The sequence below is a fragment of the Salminus brasiliensis genome, chromosome 1, assembly GCF_030463535.1.
Source record: "Salminus brasiliensis chromosome 1, fSalBra1.hap2, whole genome shotgun sequence".
Lineage (NCBI taxonomy): Eukaryota > Metazoa > Chordata > Actinopteri > Characiformes > Bryconidae > Salminus > Salminus brasiliensis.
The window spans coordinates 29,351,396-29,368,206 of NC_132878.1; the positions used below are offsets into that span (position 1 = coordinate 29,351,396).

The window sequence follows — 16,811 nt, forward strand, 5'->3', positions numbered from 1 at the left end:
ATAGTTGCAGACTAGTCCGAGTCAGAGTGCCCATGCTGACCCATTCAGATGAGATCAGATCAAATGAAAGTTGTCGCAAATCAGCTTTACACAATCGGTAACCAGTAAGAGGACGAGAGATCAACAACAAAAAAAGACATAAAAACCTATGACCCCCAGTGTCTTGGGTCAAAGGCCACCGTGGCAAGGGAAAAACTCCCTCAGAGCTGGAGGAAGAAACCTTGGTGGAAACCAAGACTCACTAGGGGTTCTGAATGGATAACGTCTTTGTACCAGATATTGCACACAACACCTTCAGAGACCTTGTAGGGGCAGCAGAAAGAGGAACTAGGCACTTGGCATCGTTATAATGAATCATCATAATGTTCACTAGAAAATATGCGAAATAATCTACAGATATTTTTATTGGTTTGTGTGTTGCAGTGATTGCATGATGAGAGGGCATTGATAGACAAACTGATGCCACATTTAACAACCTACTCGCACACTAGAATGGTGCCAGCTCTGCTATTGTGTGTGTGTGTGAGAGGGAGAGTGAGCTGTGGGAGTTAATGTGAGACAGGTGTGATAAGACGGCAGTGGATTAAAGTGGCTAAATCGACTACTGTTATTGATTGATATTATCGGTGAGGAATGACATTGTTAGTAGATTGATTATATTGATAATGAACGATACTATTGGTTAATAGACTGATTTATTGATTATATTGGTATTGAACGATACCGTTGGTTAATAGACTGATCGTATAATCGTGTAATACTGTTTGTTGATAAACTGTCCAGGGAAGGCTTTCTGCTAGATTTCAGGCATTGCTGTGAGGAATCATTCCAGAGAACACAGGTCCACTGCTCCACAGTTCGATGCTGGGGGGCTTTATACCCCTCTAGCCCACGCCTGGCATTAGGCATGGTGCCAATAAGTTTGGGTTTATCCGGTTTATCGGTTTTATCTTCGATGTTCTTCTCTACAGGCAGTAAACAAAGCGTGTGCGTGTGTGTGTGTGCGTGCGTGCGTGTGTGCGTGCGTGTGTGCGTGCGTGTGTGCGTGCGTGTGCGTGCGTGCGTGTGTGTGTACGCACATTTGCACGTCTGTGTAACGTAAAGTAGCTGAATGCATTCATTAGAAAGAGTGTCCACAAATATTTGGACATGTTTTATTTACTCTCCATAGCCACCACAGTGTCAGAGTTTTGTGTTGCTGATGATGGTAATATGGAGGCAAATTTGGGGGAAAAAAATAATATATATATATATATACACACACACATTTATTTAATTATTTCTTCTTTGAGAACATATGAATTTGCCAAGCCCATCCTAATCCACCCTCGCAATCTCTTGCGCTCGCTCACTCGCTCTCTCTGTGTAAGTGTTGCTCTAGTCTCTAGTGCCCATCGGCAGGACGGTTGCCTAGCAACAGCTGCAGCTCGTGTGTTGCCGGGATGCATCTGAGTGAGCACGTGCAGTCTTACGCTGTGTGTGAGAGAGTAAAATTAGAAGATTTGTCAGGTAACACGGGGGCATCATGTTTACATCTTATTATTCTGCTACACACACCTAGCAGACCCTCTGTGTGTGTGTGTGTGTGTGTGTGTGTGTGTGTGTGTGTGTGTGTGTGTGAACGTGTTGCCAGTGATTCAGTACCTTTTGCTGTAATTCCTGCTCAGGTAGATCATGTTAGTATTGCTGCACAGATGAGTACAGTTCTGTCACTGGAGCATGTCATGTTTTTATGTTGTGTTTTTTTTTTTTTGTTTGTTTGTTTGTTTATTTCTTTTATTTTGGGCTGTTCATGTAAAGTACAGTTTCTTTTATCTCCCAAAATGATTCATATTACTGAATTATTATCATTATTGTAAACAGGTGTGTGTAAATTGTACACTATGTAGTCAATTATTACATACACTGTGGGAGACTACAATATGCAAATGAAACTTTAATCAATCTCTGTGTGTGTGTGTGTGTGTGTGTGTGTGTGTGTGTGTGTGTGTGTGTGTGTCAGTTGAGCACAGCGTATCATCACCACAGCAACATCCTGCGTGTTCTCTTGCGTGCCCAATCAGAGCTGTTTCTCTCTGTGTGTGGGGCTGGTTGGCCCGGATTGCTTTTCTTAACTGCAGCCTTTTTTTTTTCCTCTGTATGTCTGTCTCTCCCCATTCTGTTTTTGTCTTTCTCTCGCTCTCGCTCTCGCTCTCTCTCTCTCCCTCTCTCTCTCTCGCTCTCTCGCTCTCTCTCTCTCGTTTTCTCTCTCTGTCCTTTCTATTTCTTGCTCTCTCTCGCACGCTCTCTCCCTTTCCCTCCTGTGCTGATCTGTTTGTGTGTGGTTGTCTTTACGTGGTTTCAGGTTTTTTTTTCCTGAGTGTAAAATCAGACACTGACATGACAAAACACACAGAACACTATTGATTTAATGAATGATTAATAGATTGCACAATAGACCTGCTGTCCAGATACTTTTGGACACAGGGTGTAAATGTTTTCCCTCTCTCTCGCTCTGTGTGTAGGTCAGAAGACGTGTCTGCACCTGCATGGCGTGTTGCCGTATATCTACGTGCCATATGATGGTTTCGGGCAGCAGCCAGAGCGTTATCTGCGCCAGGTGGCATACAGCATTGACCGTGCAGTCAACATCAGCCTGGGAAACCCCGCCTCCTCTAATCAGCACATCCACAAAATCATTGTGGTGTCCGGCATGTGCGTACAAACACACACACACACTTACCTAAATACTTAAGTAATTACTGTACTAAAATCATACATATCTGAACATTGTGACCCCACCTGCTTTGGAATGAACTCTGGGCCCATTCGATCAGCTCCACTTTCCATATAGGAGCACTGTGTACTTCTATAATTCCAGACTCCATCTCTTTATCTGCATACTTTATTAGCCTCCTTCCACCCTATTCTTCAATGGTCAGGACCCCACAGGTAGGACCAACTAGGTAGGAGTGTCTAATACAGTGGACAGTGAGTAAACACAGTGACCAATCCACTCGTACCACACACACACAAAACTAACGTGCCACAACCATGTCAGTGTCACTGCAGTGCTGAGAATGAACCGCCACCCAAATAATACCTGTGGTGGTCCTGTGGGTTCCTGGCCATTGAAGAACAGGATGGAAGGAGGCTAACAAAGAATGCAGAGAAACAGATGGAGTACAGTTTAATAAGTAATAAGTGGAGCTGATATAATGAGCCGAATTAATTCCAAACGAGGGGTGGTCATAACATTCTAATATGTTCTGACCGTGTATGTACATGTAGTAGTAGTAGTAGTAGTAGTAGTAGTACTAAGTAGGGCTGCACAATATATTGCTTCAGCATCGTTATTGTAATTTGCACATGTGCAGTAGTTACACCGCAGGACATGCAGTGTCTCAAAAAAAAAAAACTTGCTGCTTGATACAAAAGGAAAATTCACACTGTTCAGATTATACCTTCCCAGTATCATTTATTTTGCTTCAATTTTCAGCACCTGCAGTGTATTATTAATATCATGACATGTTGAATCATTGACTTCTGGTTAAATCTGGTGAAAATCTGGTTTTGCTATTGTGTGCATCGTGATTTAATATTGTGTTTTGTGATAATGTCATTTAATATCGCAATATTATATATTTGACCTTATTGCCCAGCCTTATTGCAACGTAATTTTCCCCCCTAATTTAGTGTGTGTAGGCCTAGTACTAAATAATAATTTAGTAAATTATTCTGTCTCATAATAATTACATATATATATATATATATATATTTCACCCTTATGTAAAGGCTAATAAATGCTGCTGTATGTCTCTCTCTCTCTCTCTCTCTCTCTCTCTCTTTCTCTTTCTCTGTCTGTCTCTAGGCCTTTCTATGGTTATCATGCTCAGGAGAAGCCTTTCATGAAAATCTATTTCTACAACCCTCAGATGGTTAAAAGGTGGGCTTTATTTATAATCTGTATTTACTATTTATCACAAAAGTGCAAGTTAGATGTTTCTAATAAAGTGGCAGTGAGTTTAATCTTTTAGTTTGATTTGGTTTGTAATATTTTGTATTTGTCTGTTTACACAGAGTGTGTGAGCTGTTACAGGGTGGTGCTGTAATGAATAAGTGTTTCCAGCCTCATGAGGCACACATCCCCTTCCTCCTTCAGCTCTTCATCGACTACAACCTGTATGGCATGAACCTCATCAGTCTGTCTGCAGTGCGCTTCCGCAAACGCAAAACATCAGGTAACTCTCAAACACACAGACGCTCAAAACTGTCTAAAGTACCTGGCCACAAATAAGAAAAAACAGGCAACTACATTTAGAGTGTATGTGGTTGGATTGGGATATTTGATGTTAGACTAGTGTGTAATCCTTTGGCACAGATTAAAGTATTCCACACTATAGTATGTGTGTGTTTCATTGTGTCGGTGTGAGACTTCAGCCAGTTACAAAGTTAATGAAGCAGCAGAAAATCCCATCCGGGGATTTTTACACACACACACACACACACACACACACACACACACATATATACACTGCCCACCAAGCTTTTTCTGGACAAAGGTGTGTGTGTATTAAGCTCTGTGTTGTGCTCTGTGCACACCTGTATTTTAGTTTAAATAAAATTTACTTTGGTTTAGCTCAGTTTAATGCAGTGTAATTTACTTATTCATTATAATTCAGTTTACTTTCACGTTTTCTGTTTAATTCAGTGCAATTCAGAATTAATTTTAATACATTTAAACCAGTGCATTTCAGTGTAATTTAAATGTAATAATTTCTCTTTAATTCAGTGTAGTTACATTTAATTCATTATAATTTGGTAATTCAGGTATAATTTGGTATATTAATTTATTGTGCTTGTGTCCTGTATAATGTGGTATAATGTGGTAATTCAGTAATTCAGTTTGGGTTCAGAGTCATTCACTGTGTTTTAGTTAGCTGTGTTACTGTTGTAGTGTGACAGTTAATATTGCTGAAGCATCCCTGGAATAGAAACAAATATGAACCGTTCTGAATCAGTAATGTTAATATTCTGTGTGAATGTGTGCTCGCTCATGCATGCTTGCTCTGCTGTGGGTCAAGAACCGACAAAGATTCTCTAAAGCTGCTACAGAACAAAAGAGAGGAAACGGCAAGCATTGCTTTGATAAACTGCCTGTGTGTGTGTGTGCACGCATGTGCACTATAGACATATTGACACTGCAGATGTATCCCTCATCATTGTCTTTGTCATTAAGTGTAATTCAGATAATTTCATGCTAGGTTTTGTTTTTGTCTGATAAAATACAGTACTTTTATATCTGTATTAACGTGTGTGTGTGTGTGTGTGTGTGTGTGTGTGTGTGTGTGTGTGTGTTAGAAGGTAACAGTGTGTTGGAGAGCAGAAGTCCGTGGAAAAGCTCCTGCACCTCCAAACTCAATGAGAGTGCTCAGGGGGGAACCTTTGCTCGGTGGGACGAGGATAATTTACCCAGGTTATACACACACACACACACACACACACCATGTTACACACATCACACCATTTGGTATTCAAAATACACAGTAAAACACAACTGCCTACATACATAAGCATTGCATAAGCTATAAAAAGCAGGACTTACATTTTTAGGAACAGTTTATGGCAGTTAGACAAATACAAGACTGCATTTGATGTGCAATGAAGGAAATTACATTGTACTGACTTCAATATTTATTACACATTGTTCCTGTGTAACAGAGCCTATACGTCTGATTGAGAAACATAAGGATCATTTTCTGTAAATAAGAACAGATCTCTTGGACCTGAATGCAGTAAATAGCGTTTGTTAAATGGAACCCATTGAAACTCATCCCTTGCACATCACTTTAGTTTAAGAGCCCTTGTGACAGTGAAATGTCATTTACCTTCTAATACATAGAATGCCATCTTGTGAATATTGACATAAGCTGTTCATACGCACTGAAATATTTTACACAAACTTTACAAGAGTAAGAGCAATAAGTTCCAATGGAAGTCATTCTGTCAGCTTTCTGCACAGTGCTGCACAAACAGTAAATGTGTCAGAAAAGAAGTTTGTTGCTGCTCTCCAGCTTGTTTCCTCCAACCTCACTTTTAAATTTTTTGCCCTTTATGTAACAACATTGTAACGACTTCCTGGTCTACTGATTTGAACATTCTTCATGTGATTTGATGTTTCACCATTGATGCTGTTGGGTGAGAGATCCCATCTGAGCTGTTTAAGAACTTTTCAGTTAATGACTGCAGTCCCTTTTAAACTCCATCTGGTCTCCTCGGCCCAGCTCCATGTCTTCACTGGCTAAGTTTGTTTTGCTGTGTCCCAATCTTCAAACTTCATTTGCTGTACTAACAAGTGCAATGGCGAGGCCCTATTTTTATATACAATTTATTGTGCTTGTGTCCTGTAAGAGGAAGGTGAGGGAAATCTGTCACTTGGCACTAAATTAATTTTTAAATTCCTGAAAGGAAATGTTTCCACTATAATGTTTTAAGTTGGAACTCCCAAGGCTAAGTTAGCCTTGGTGTGCTCTTAAAGAATCAGGGATACTTCAAAAGGGAGAGGCTAAGTGAGCAGGTGTTTAAACTTATGTTGCTTATGAGCTTATGTTGCTAATAATGAATGAACATTGGCATGCACCAATTGTAGCATCGGAGGGTACTTACTTTCATTAGTTGGTAGCAGCTAATATGTACATAATATTAAATATACAAAACAATATATTTGTTTGAAACATTTGGTACATACTGTTATGTGTTATAACTGTAGATTTTCATCAATATATTAATGTCACAGTTTACGGTTTATGGTCTTAATCACTTATGACGCCTGCCATGTTTAATTTATGTAATTCAGTAAAAATGCTATGTTTGTTAACTTATGTACACCTAGAACACCACCAACACATCTGGGGTGCACTTTGTGTAAACTATAAATAATAATTGAATTATATTTTCTACTTCATTATTTGTCAGTACATAAACCTTCAGTATGCCCATTCAGTTTACATTTATGATTGTAGTATCATTTATATTTATTATTTGTTTGTGTGTGTTTTAGTTCTCTGGTTGTAGAAGATGCGGCAAGGGTGAGTGTGTGTGAGCTGGAGGCTGACGCTGTGGCCGCAGATGTTCTGAACCGGTTGGAAATAGAGAGTAAGAATACTTTATCATCACCACAGATACGCTTTATTACTTTATTATAGAAACTGAAAATGCAGTACAAGACAAACCAGGAACAATAGACAAAGTAAAAGCAAAATAAATGGACTGAAGAAAAAGACCATGTATTTAATTATATGTCCAAAGATAACTTTTAGATATCTTTAGGAGTTAAGATACTGCCAAATGCAGATGTTGGTGCTAATTCTGACATTAAAACCTTTTCACCCTACCTTACCAAGCAAAGAATATGTCCAGGTCCCAAACCTAAGCAACCTAAGTCCCATCTCAGTTGCAGGTAAGTCTCAAGTCATGTCCTGTGTCAAGCACAGGTGAATTTCAGGGCAGGTCCTGAATCAGTGTAGATGCATTTCAGTGGTTATCTAGAAGTATATTCAAACCTAAGGGAGGTCCAAATTCTTTGTGTTTCTGTAACTAACATAGCAACTGAATTTAGGTAAGATGCACTGCTCATTAATGGTTATATAAAATCACACTATTTAAATTGTTCTTATGTAAAGTGTTGTTCTTGACTGATTGGTTTAGTAGAGACATTCTTGCTTTTAAATGATCATTTTATAGTCTTATAACACAGTCTGACTGTGTGTGTTCGCAGATCAGATCGGCAGGAATCCGGGTCTGCAGGCGATCTGGGAGGATGAAAAGCAGAGAAGGAGAGAGCGAAATGAGAGTTCACAGATAGACACTCCTCAGTCACAGGGTGAGTGGTCGAAGTAGTTACATCACATTAATTACAGGAAAGACACAGTAGCTGTGCCATATTCACTATACCCTACAAGTGAAAATCCAGCTCACTACATAGAACAGAACACTGTTATAAGGAACAGAGTTTGTCAAGGTAGTGAATGATTTTAGACACTTCGTTTTGTGAGTGAGCTCATTGCTGTGTGACGGCAAAATACGCTGCATAAACAGTCTGAACGCAAGTCTTCCTTAGAGAAGCTGCACACACATCTTCCAACCAAAAAAAAACTAACAAAACAGTTATGGGTATTCCATGTCCCGCTGGGGAGCATCATCTATACACCACTTATCGTAGTGCAGTGTGGGATTGTTACTGTGCTCTGAAAACTTTTTCAGACACCATTACAACATGGCAGAACTCCAAAGTAGTGCACTGTAGAGTGAATAAGACAGTTTTGGACATAGCTAGTGTTTAAAGTCTAAAATCTAAACTGGGCTGGGTTCCCCTGAATGCAGGGATTTGCATGGTCAAGCGAACGCTAAACACTAAACACTCTCTGCACCAGCTAAGGTGACCTTAACAATCAGTGTGTGTGTGTGCCGTCTGAGTGTGTTTTCTGGTTTGTTACAGATCGGCCATGTGTGGAGCAGGTGGAGAGTGAACGGATCTTCATGAAGAGATTTAAACAAATTCTGAGGGAAAACCAGTTTGATGTGTGAGCATCAACATTTCTTTCATTAACTATTTTCTGAATCATGTATTAAATTCCCTTCCGCTTTGTTTCACTTCAAACACTAAACTAAACACTAAGCTGGTAATGCAGACATGAGACATGAGCCTCACACTGATCTCCCAGGAATCGTACCGGCTCTCCTGCAAGGAGAGCTGCCAGATCCGCTTTACCAGAATTTTTACTTCGGGTCGTGTTCACACTGAACCCTTTTCTGTTTAATTACTTATAAACACCAGAATAACTGTGCGCACACCAGTGTGGGGGCCAGACAGAAATAGACACACAGAGTTAAGGAAGATGTTTTAATCAGTTCTGGATTTCCCGGCGCCGGCATGGAGCCGCCCCTGTGCCGCTAAACTCATTAGCAGCCAGATTAATTAACGCAGCATGAACACACTCCTACAGCAGCAGGTCTCCTGAGTTCAGCTGCTCTCAGCTCAGTGCTAAACATGAGAGGTTAAAGAGCCTGCATTAGCATTTCTCTTCTGATATTTTCCCAAACATTTCCTTGCATGTAAGGTAATAATCTACAGTGGACCCAGATAACACGTAGCCTTATATTTCAAAGCTGAATGACAGACGTCATATATTTCTACCTCCGAACTGATCTGGGAACCTTGTTGTTTTTCTCACCAGGACTCAGAGTGGCTCTGTTGTTGATGAGGAAGATGATGACGAAGACGAATTTCCGGAACTGTCACTCCATCCTGATGTTCTGAGCCCAGATGACCTGCCCCCCGTTCCTGCCAGCCAGGTGGAGGTGCACAAAGACACGCCCCCCGGTGAGACACCACAGTCTTCTGGTGAGGATCAAATGTAATTGAGTAAAATGCAGTTTTGTCGGGGGCTCCAGTGTCTCGCAGTTGGTTTTGGGAAGTCATTTGGAGGTCACAGGTCCAATCCCCGGTGATGCCACTCTCTTGCTCTCTGGGTGGATAGGATGGTCACACCCATGAGTGAGCGTGCAGCTAACCAGGGCAGGCGTCTGTTAGCTGTTGTAGCAGAATTAGCCGTTAGTGTTCTCCTCCAGGCTTGTTGAGCGCCAGTAGTGTTGTGTTCATGGCAGTTGAGTAAAAAGATTTGGTGGAGCTTCTCTGTTTTAAAGGAGGTGTATGCTAGTATTCACCCTCCCAGTGCTGGTAGCATTGTGTTATGGGGGAGTCCTAGCTAGTGGAGAGAACTTAAAATGTACTACGTTTGAGAGAAAATTGAGTAAAAAAAAAAAAATCTTAGGCCATGGTGAAATAAGTTTACCTAATTGAATTTCCATGCGGAGCTTCTGGAGATTTCAGTTTGCTTCCGGATTTAATCCTTACTGTATAAAATACTCAGGGTGTCCTTATGTTGTTGTACTGTGTTTTTCTGAGCAAGAGAGTTAGCCAATTCAGTCTAGGAATTCAGATCAGTAAAAACGTATTATTGACCCGATCAGAACGTTTGAAAGCACTGGTGAGATCACATTCAGCTTCAAACATGTTGCAACAATCAGCCTTCAGTTCTACTGGTTTATCAAATACATTTGCTGATTGCCTTTCCACAGCACATCACCAAAATATGACGACTGGTGCAAGTTAGCATCTCATACCGGCCACAAGCAACTGCTCTGTTTGTTTAAGCTCTTAAGAAGCTTTCAGAATTTATTTCTATGGTGTCTTTCTTCATGACCTTTATTTACAAAAAACAAAATCGTGGAAATATTTTGCTGTCTGTGCTTCCGTTAACCATCTCCTCGCATAACCTCAGTATAACATTTTCCCTGTAAACAAAAAAAGCAAAGTCGGCATTTTATTGGACAGCTTGTTGTTTGAACGCTTTTTATCAGTTTCTTAAAATGTGCAAAAAACAAAAACATTGGAAATGTTGTGTGAAAATATATTTTTTGCATTAGCCCTTAAGATAAAAGGTATTATCATAAGACAGCTTCAGACATTCCTTGTTTGTTTTTTTTTCATATTCCAGTCTATTATTTATATGAGTTTTCATATGTTTTAAAACAACTACAGCACCATCATTAATGCCTTACACTGCTGTAAAAGCAATGTTAAATCACCAGTCACTGGTACAGCAGCTCTGTGTAACCCGGATTCCCTAAATCTGCTGCCAAGCCTCCAGAAGGAGAAACTTGTTTGTGCTAGACAGCTCACTGTGTGCCACCAGCATGTGTGTATGTGCCTCTCCTACTACACACACTCATTCTCTTACTGCTGGGCACTAATGATGGTGACGATGTCTGATGTCATGCCTCTCTCTTTCTCTCTGTCTCGCTCTTTCTCTCTCTGTCTAGACAATAAAAGGTCAGGTGGAAGAGGCGCAGAAGTGGCCATCGTAGATGAGGAGGCCATTTTGAGTTTGTTGGAAAGCAGCCAGACGTTCCTCCCAGCGTCTCAAAGATCCAACCAGTCCGCTTTACTCGGTACATATTCACTGCTACAGTAAATTACCCATCTTCTTTTCTTGTATAGAGGTTCACATTGTGTTCAGCTCAATATCTCGTAAAGTGTTAAAGGGACACAATTTAAACACTTAAGATTTCTAACCACAACTGTTCCAGTTCATACCGCCCGCCCACATATAGAAGCTAAGGTGTGAAAACACAGTTTTTAAATCCCTGTTTGTCTGATGTTTTTAGAGGCACTAGCTCATGTGCTTAGCTCCACCTATTCATACTACAGCAGTTTAGCACTGCCCATTCATAATCACAGTTCTCAGGAGTGTTTCAGCTCTGAGTGCTTTTTGAATGAGGCACAGTGCAGGGCAGCCTATCAGAACAGAGCTTGTATACATGTACATGTCCTAAATGCACAATAACAGAAACTGGCTGTTAATTTTATATAAATAAGAGGGATGAAGAGAGATTGAAAAATGGTTGTGTACAAATGATTTATGACCACACAAAAGGTATAATTGGAGCTTAGGGATTAAAATGAATGAGTAAAAATGAATGAAATATAAATGTTAATATAAGGTTCCTTTAAAACAAACAGCTGTCCACAAATGGCAGCTAGTAGAAGCAGCTGATCTCATTTGAATAATGTTATTCCTGCATTATAGACATTCTGTTGTTTGTTTATTTCTTTAAACCTTTAACCTCAACCCCAAACTTCATTCAAATGGTATTTATTATCAGTGAAGTGACTGATTTGAGTTGTTCAGTAGTTTGAACATTTGTAGATGTGAGATCTTTAAACTAAAGTGTGACCAGAAGAATTACATTTTGGCTTTTTGCTTGCAGACAACAGCCAGGACCAGGCTATGGTGGACTTGCTCGAGGGGCTAGCAGATGACGGGTTTCAGCCAGAGGTTACTAGAACCACTTCTGGTCGGCAGATGTCAAGCAGCGCCACCTGTCCCTACAACAGTGACGAGGAGGAGGCGGTGCCTGAGTTTGAGAAAGAGGAAGCAGAACTAAGCGTGCTGATGTCACAGAGATGGGACACTGATATTCCAGCACCCTCAACACGGTATTATTATTTTTTCTTTTTTTTCCTGTTCTGCATGTTAACACTTTTATTTACATGTAGCTGTATGCAAATATGGACGTGATCATAGTTTGGACACACCTGTTTAAATCACATGCTTTGTTGATATCCTTACCGTTAAATATTTTAGAGCACAATTTCAGTTTATTTGCAGTTACCGATCAGTAATTGTTTGAATGCCACAGCTTGTTTGAGAATAGTTGGTGACCATGTGCATCTTTTTATGGTCATATTCATTTACCAGAAATTTAAAACCCAGTGAGCGTGCACACACGGAGCAGTGGGCAAAGACCTCAGCACCTAAGTAGCAACTGGGGATTAGGTGCTTTGCACAAAGACAAAGTGAACGTTTTTGTATGTTTGTTTGTTTTGTGTTGTTTGGTCAGCTGTATGACCCTAGTTTTAAAGTCATTGCTGTACTTTAATTTTTTTTTCTAGATGTTTTAAATAATTTCTTTATTTTGAACATGGATATTCAGGAAATTAATTAATCAGATTTAGGTATTGTCCTGTGAAGTGCAACTGACTTGAACATAAGTCTTTTTTTATGTGCCTCGTTTTGCAGATTGATCCTAAAGGATGCAAATGATAGCTCCAGTGAAGAGCAGCAGGAGTCATCAGATGAAGAGATGGATTGGAGTGGAAACAATGACCTCTTTGCTGACCTATGTATTCCCCAACTGGATGGGGCTGCAGATGAGAACAGCGGTATGAATTAAAACAGCTACACAGCTGAGCTGCTGATGGTGTATGATTTGCAGTAGTTTATGTGTGATGCACATCCTTGTTTATAACCACCAGTTTTGTTTTGTTTGTTTTCTTCAGATTCATCATTAACTGACAAGGGATCCCGAAGTCACTCCTCAATTACAGCAAATGACAAGATCTTGGGAAGGAGAAACCACTTCCAAAATGAAACCGTTCATCTGGAGCCTCCATCCTCAGCTAAAGTTCTTCTTGAGTGCAAACATCCTGACCACAGGCAGTCCTTTCCACTTGATAATGAGGAGCCTGTGGACAAGAACATCCCTACTAAAAGCCAAGATGGCAATGAACGGTTGACTGGGTTGAAGGTGAATAAAGAGATCCCATACATCCCACCAGTCAAGCACCCAATCCCATGCAATATTGCAAATGCATTACCGGTTGCTGCTGAGAAAGTAGGCGGGCACCCACTCTACACTAGTGTGACCAAAAGTGTTGTTCCTAACCAGACAGATACAGATGGTTTGGGCTTTGGCAACTCAAAACTCTCCCAGAGCAGAAAAAAGTACAGCAGCATTAAAAATGCGGAGAAGAATCCCATATCCGTCAAGAGTTTGTCGGTAAGTTATTCTGAGCTTAGGAGCTGTCCTTCCACGACGGAGTTCGAGCAGAGTCAAAAAGACTTCAGAAGCCCTATGGTGAGGAATTTTGAGCAGACCCCAAGTCCAATGGAGGATATGGAACCCTTGGCACCTCATGAAGGTGAGATGGGGAAGGAGAGCGAGGAGGGTGATGTTGGGGAGCTAAAGATCAGGTATGAGGACTACCAGGAAAACAAAACGGAAAGAACCATAGTGGCCCAGCAGGAAGCACACTACAAGTTCTTTCCTAGTGTTATTCTCTCAAACTGCCTCTCAAGACCTGTGAAAAAGCAGGTTGGAAGTAAGACTGTTGTTGATGGCTCTTGTAGCCTGGATCATTCAGAGCAACGAAGGTCCAGGTTGAAGTTGAACAAAAAGAGGAACAGTCCAGCAAGTCAGAAGAGGACAAATCTGATAGAAAACTCCCAAACCCCTGAAAATGAGACACCGGGGGTCACACTGTCTACTGCCGTCTCACCAGTCCATACAAACAAGGAAACGGATGAGAAGGTTGAGATGGAAAACTCAGACCTTGCAAAGACTGATCCAGCTGTGGACAAAGGTTTGACCGAGGGTTTCTTTGAGGATCAACTGACAGATCTTCCTGCCAAAATAGCCTGCACCAGTGTGTCCAGTTTGCCAGGTAGCAAGTATACCTTGCGTACAAAACGTAAAGCTATGAGTTATGATAGTGAGGATGGTGATCACTCAAGCACACGCTCTTTCAAGCAAGCCCTGGTGCGTCGAGACAGCTTTAAAGAAAACGGTGTCCTTGCTGGTAGTCAAAAAAAGAGGAAGCTGTCAAAAAAAGAGCCACCAGTCATTATCAAGTACATCATAATCAACAGGTTTAAAGGGCAGAAGAACATGTTAGTAAAGATGGCCAAGATCAGTGCAGATGAACCACATGTGCTGTTGACACAAGAGAAGCTTGATCAATATAACAAACTTGCCCCTCTGAAAAGTTTCTGGCCTAAGGTTCCTGAGTCAACAGCTGTCAAATACCCTCTTCCAGAGCCAAAGGTAAAGAAACACCCCAAACGGAAGGCCAAGGTTACACCACCTTTAGGGAAAATCGGTAGCTCCCCAAAAGCAAAGTATATACAGAGCAGTAAAATGAGAAGGACTAAGAAGCCTAAAACAGTGTTATCATTGCCAAAACTGGCTGCTCCTTGGCCATGCTATAATGACAGCACTGATGACTTCTGCAGGGAGTACTCCGATGTAATGACAGAGTTAGGTTATCTCTCTGAGAGAGCACCCAGTCCCACTGATTCAACTCCACCTCGCTGCTGGTCTCCTACTGACCCCCTTTTAGAGGCAAATGTTAATGATCACTTAATAAATCCGCATAGTGATCCTTGTCTTGCCTCGCCATATGAAGGACTGTCCACAAACCTTTATGGTCGAGGCATTCGCAACAGAAACAAAACGACCAGATCAAAAAAGGATTCTGGTATAATCCCCAAAAGAAAAACGAAAAACACTAGTAAGCTAGTTGAGGGGGGTCCAGCAATAACTGTGGACACGCAGACAAAAAGCACTCGCAGAACTTCGAGAAGACCAAAGAAAGACACTGAAGGTACAGAAGGAACCAATTCTGGTGAGTCTTCTCAGAAGGGTAGGAGATCACGCAAGAAGAAGGAAGTTGAGGGATCTGAAAACTCCTCAAAGATTGTTGGATCACTCCATTCTCAGACCTTGCATTCAGTTGATGAGCCTCCTACGACACAGAGCTCATCTGACGATTTGACTCCATACCAGCGTCCAGATTCTTGCCAAAAGGATCTTCCCCAGCGTATTTCAAGTTCACAAGCGGTACCATCGGCTGTTGAACCAAAGTCAGAGGAGTGTGAAGCTAACATTGGGGATGTGTTTGGCTTTAACGTGCCTGCCTCAGGTGAGCAAGATTCTCAGTGTTCTCAGAATGCTGCTAATCCGTTTGTTGTCAAATCCCTCAACAGTGTTCTTTCCCCAGCCGCAAAAACTACTGGACAAACATGCTCAGTCATAACGTATAGTAGATCCAGTTCAATGTCAGAGAGTGTTGGTCAAGATGGAAACATTTCTCCCAATCCATATGAATTTACAACAGAGCCCTCAGGTGCAGAACACAGTCCTAAAGCGATACAACTTTCACAGGCAGCCCCAAAGGTCTCGAGCAAACCCAGGAGACGGCCACCCAAAAAGAAAGAAATGCAAGAAAATGCGTCCTCTGTGATAGACCCTCCCGAGTTTATGACATCAGTGAATGTTTCAATAGATGGACCTCACAAAGATCTTGTCGAACCTCAGTCAGTGCCAAGAAATGGAGAGACACTGTCTCGTCCAGAGATGCCTTCTGGCCTTGCTGTCCTGAAGGAACTTCTTCAAAAGAGGCAGTTGAAGGGTGCAGATACTATTGTGCCAGAAAGTGTTCCTACCACAAAGCAAGCCTCTGATGTTGCCAAACCTAGAAGGGCACCGTCAAGGACACCAAGGAAACCCAGGATCCCGAGAACTCAGGTGCAAAAGGAGTCAAAGCCAAGAAGCAGAAAAGGAAAGAATGCTAAACCGGGTAGCCCCGTTAAACTGGAACCTCCTCTTTCAGATGGAAGCCCTGGCTTTTTGTCTGATCCTGGTTTTGATAGCTGCTACTCAATTGAAGATAGTTTATCTCCTGAGGGTCCTCATAATTACAGCTTTGATATCAATGCTGTTGGGCAGGCTGACTTCTCTGGCCTGTATTCCAGTAGCCGATTTGTTTTAACAGACAAAAACTTACCTCAAAAGTTTCTCAGTGATGTCAAGCAAGAGGCCATATCCACTCTGGATTTGGAAAACAAACAAGAAAAGGTGCTGGATGCTGAGGAAAGCTTGTGGCAGAAGCCCAGATCTCTTAGCCCTGAGCTCTTTGACAAGTCCTCGGGCGGGAATGGAGAAGGGTTTCCCAACGAGTTCCCTCTGTCCCTGCTGGACTCTGAGAAGGTTTTGCGAAGCAAGGAGTGGGGAGTGTCATTGAGTAAAATACATGGAAGTCACTTTCAAGACTTCCACTGTGAAAAAAGTGACCTATTATATGGTCCTGATCACTTTTTACCCTTAACCTCAGTCTCTTTTGCTGATAATGGCGTGTCTCCAACTGGGGACCTGCTGGATGGAAACGATGCGTTTACGTCAACAACTCCCAGCAGTTCCCCAAGGTCTGTCAGCTCTCTGTCTCAACTGAGAAATGGCAGTCAGGCTCAGAAGAGTGCAGGGGCTCACATTCTCAAGCCCTTAATGTCCCCCCCCAACCGAGAGGAGATACTCACTACATTACTAGAGTTGGACCTCTCGGAGGCCACCTACCAGGAACCTTTCTGCAGTGATCCTGCAGACGCACCCTTGAAGCCAAGGTAAGAGCGCAAATACTGTATACTTGTCTT

At 41.6% G+C, this 16,811-nt stretch overlaps 1 protein-coding gene across 3 annotated transcripts in view; it reads left to right on the plus strand.

Annotated features, from left to right (window-relative positions):
* Positions 1–16,811, plus strand: part of rev3l (REV3 like, DNA directed polymerase zeta catalytic subunit) — a 37,584-nt gene that overhangs the window by 6,945 nt on the left and 13,828 nt on the right. For 2 of the 3 annotated variants that reach the window (XM_072676703.1, XM_072676705.1), the window contains exons 2-13: positions 2,505–2,694; positions 3,851–3,925; positions 4,060–4,220; positions 5,341–5,455; positions 7,040–7,134; positions 7,757–7,861; positions 8,477–8,561; positions 9,216–9,382; positions 10,864–10,992; positions 11,812–12,040; positions 12,624–12,766; positions 12,884–16,781. In XM_072676703.1, the coding sequence (XP_072532804.1) occupies positions 2,505–2,694; positions 3,851–3,925; positions 4,060–4,220; positions 5,341–5,455; positions 7,040–7,134; positions 7,757–7,861; positions 8,477–8,561; positions 9,216–9,382; positions 10,864–10,992; positions 11,812–12,040; positions 12,624–12,766; positions 12,884–16,781 (5,392 nt within the window). The remainder of the gene's footprint in view (positions 1–2,504; positions 2,695–3,850; positions 3,926–4,059; positions 4,221–5,340; positions 5,456–7,039; positions 7,135–7,756; positions 7,862–8,476; positions 8,562–9,215; positions 9,383–10,863; positions 10,993–11,811; positions 12,041–12,623; positions 12,767–12,883; positions 16,782–16,811) is intronic. The other variant, XM_072676704.1, reaches the window with a different exon arrangement.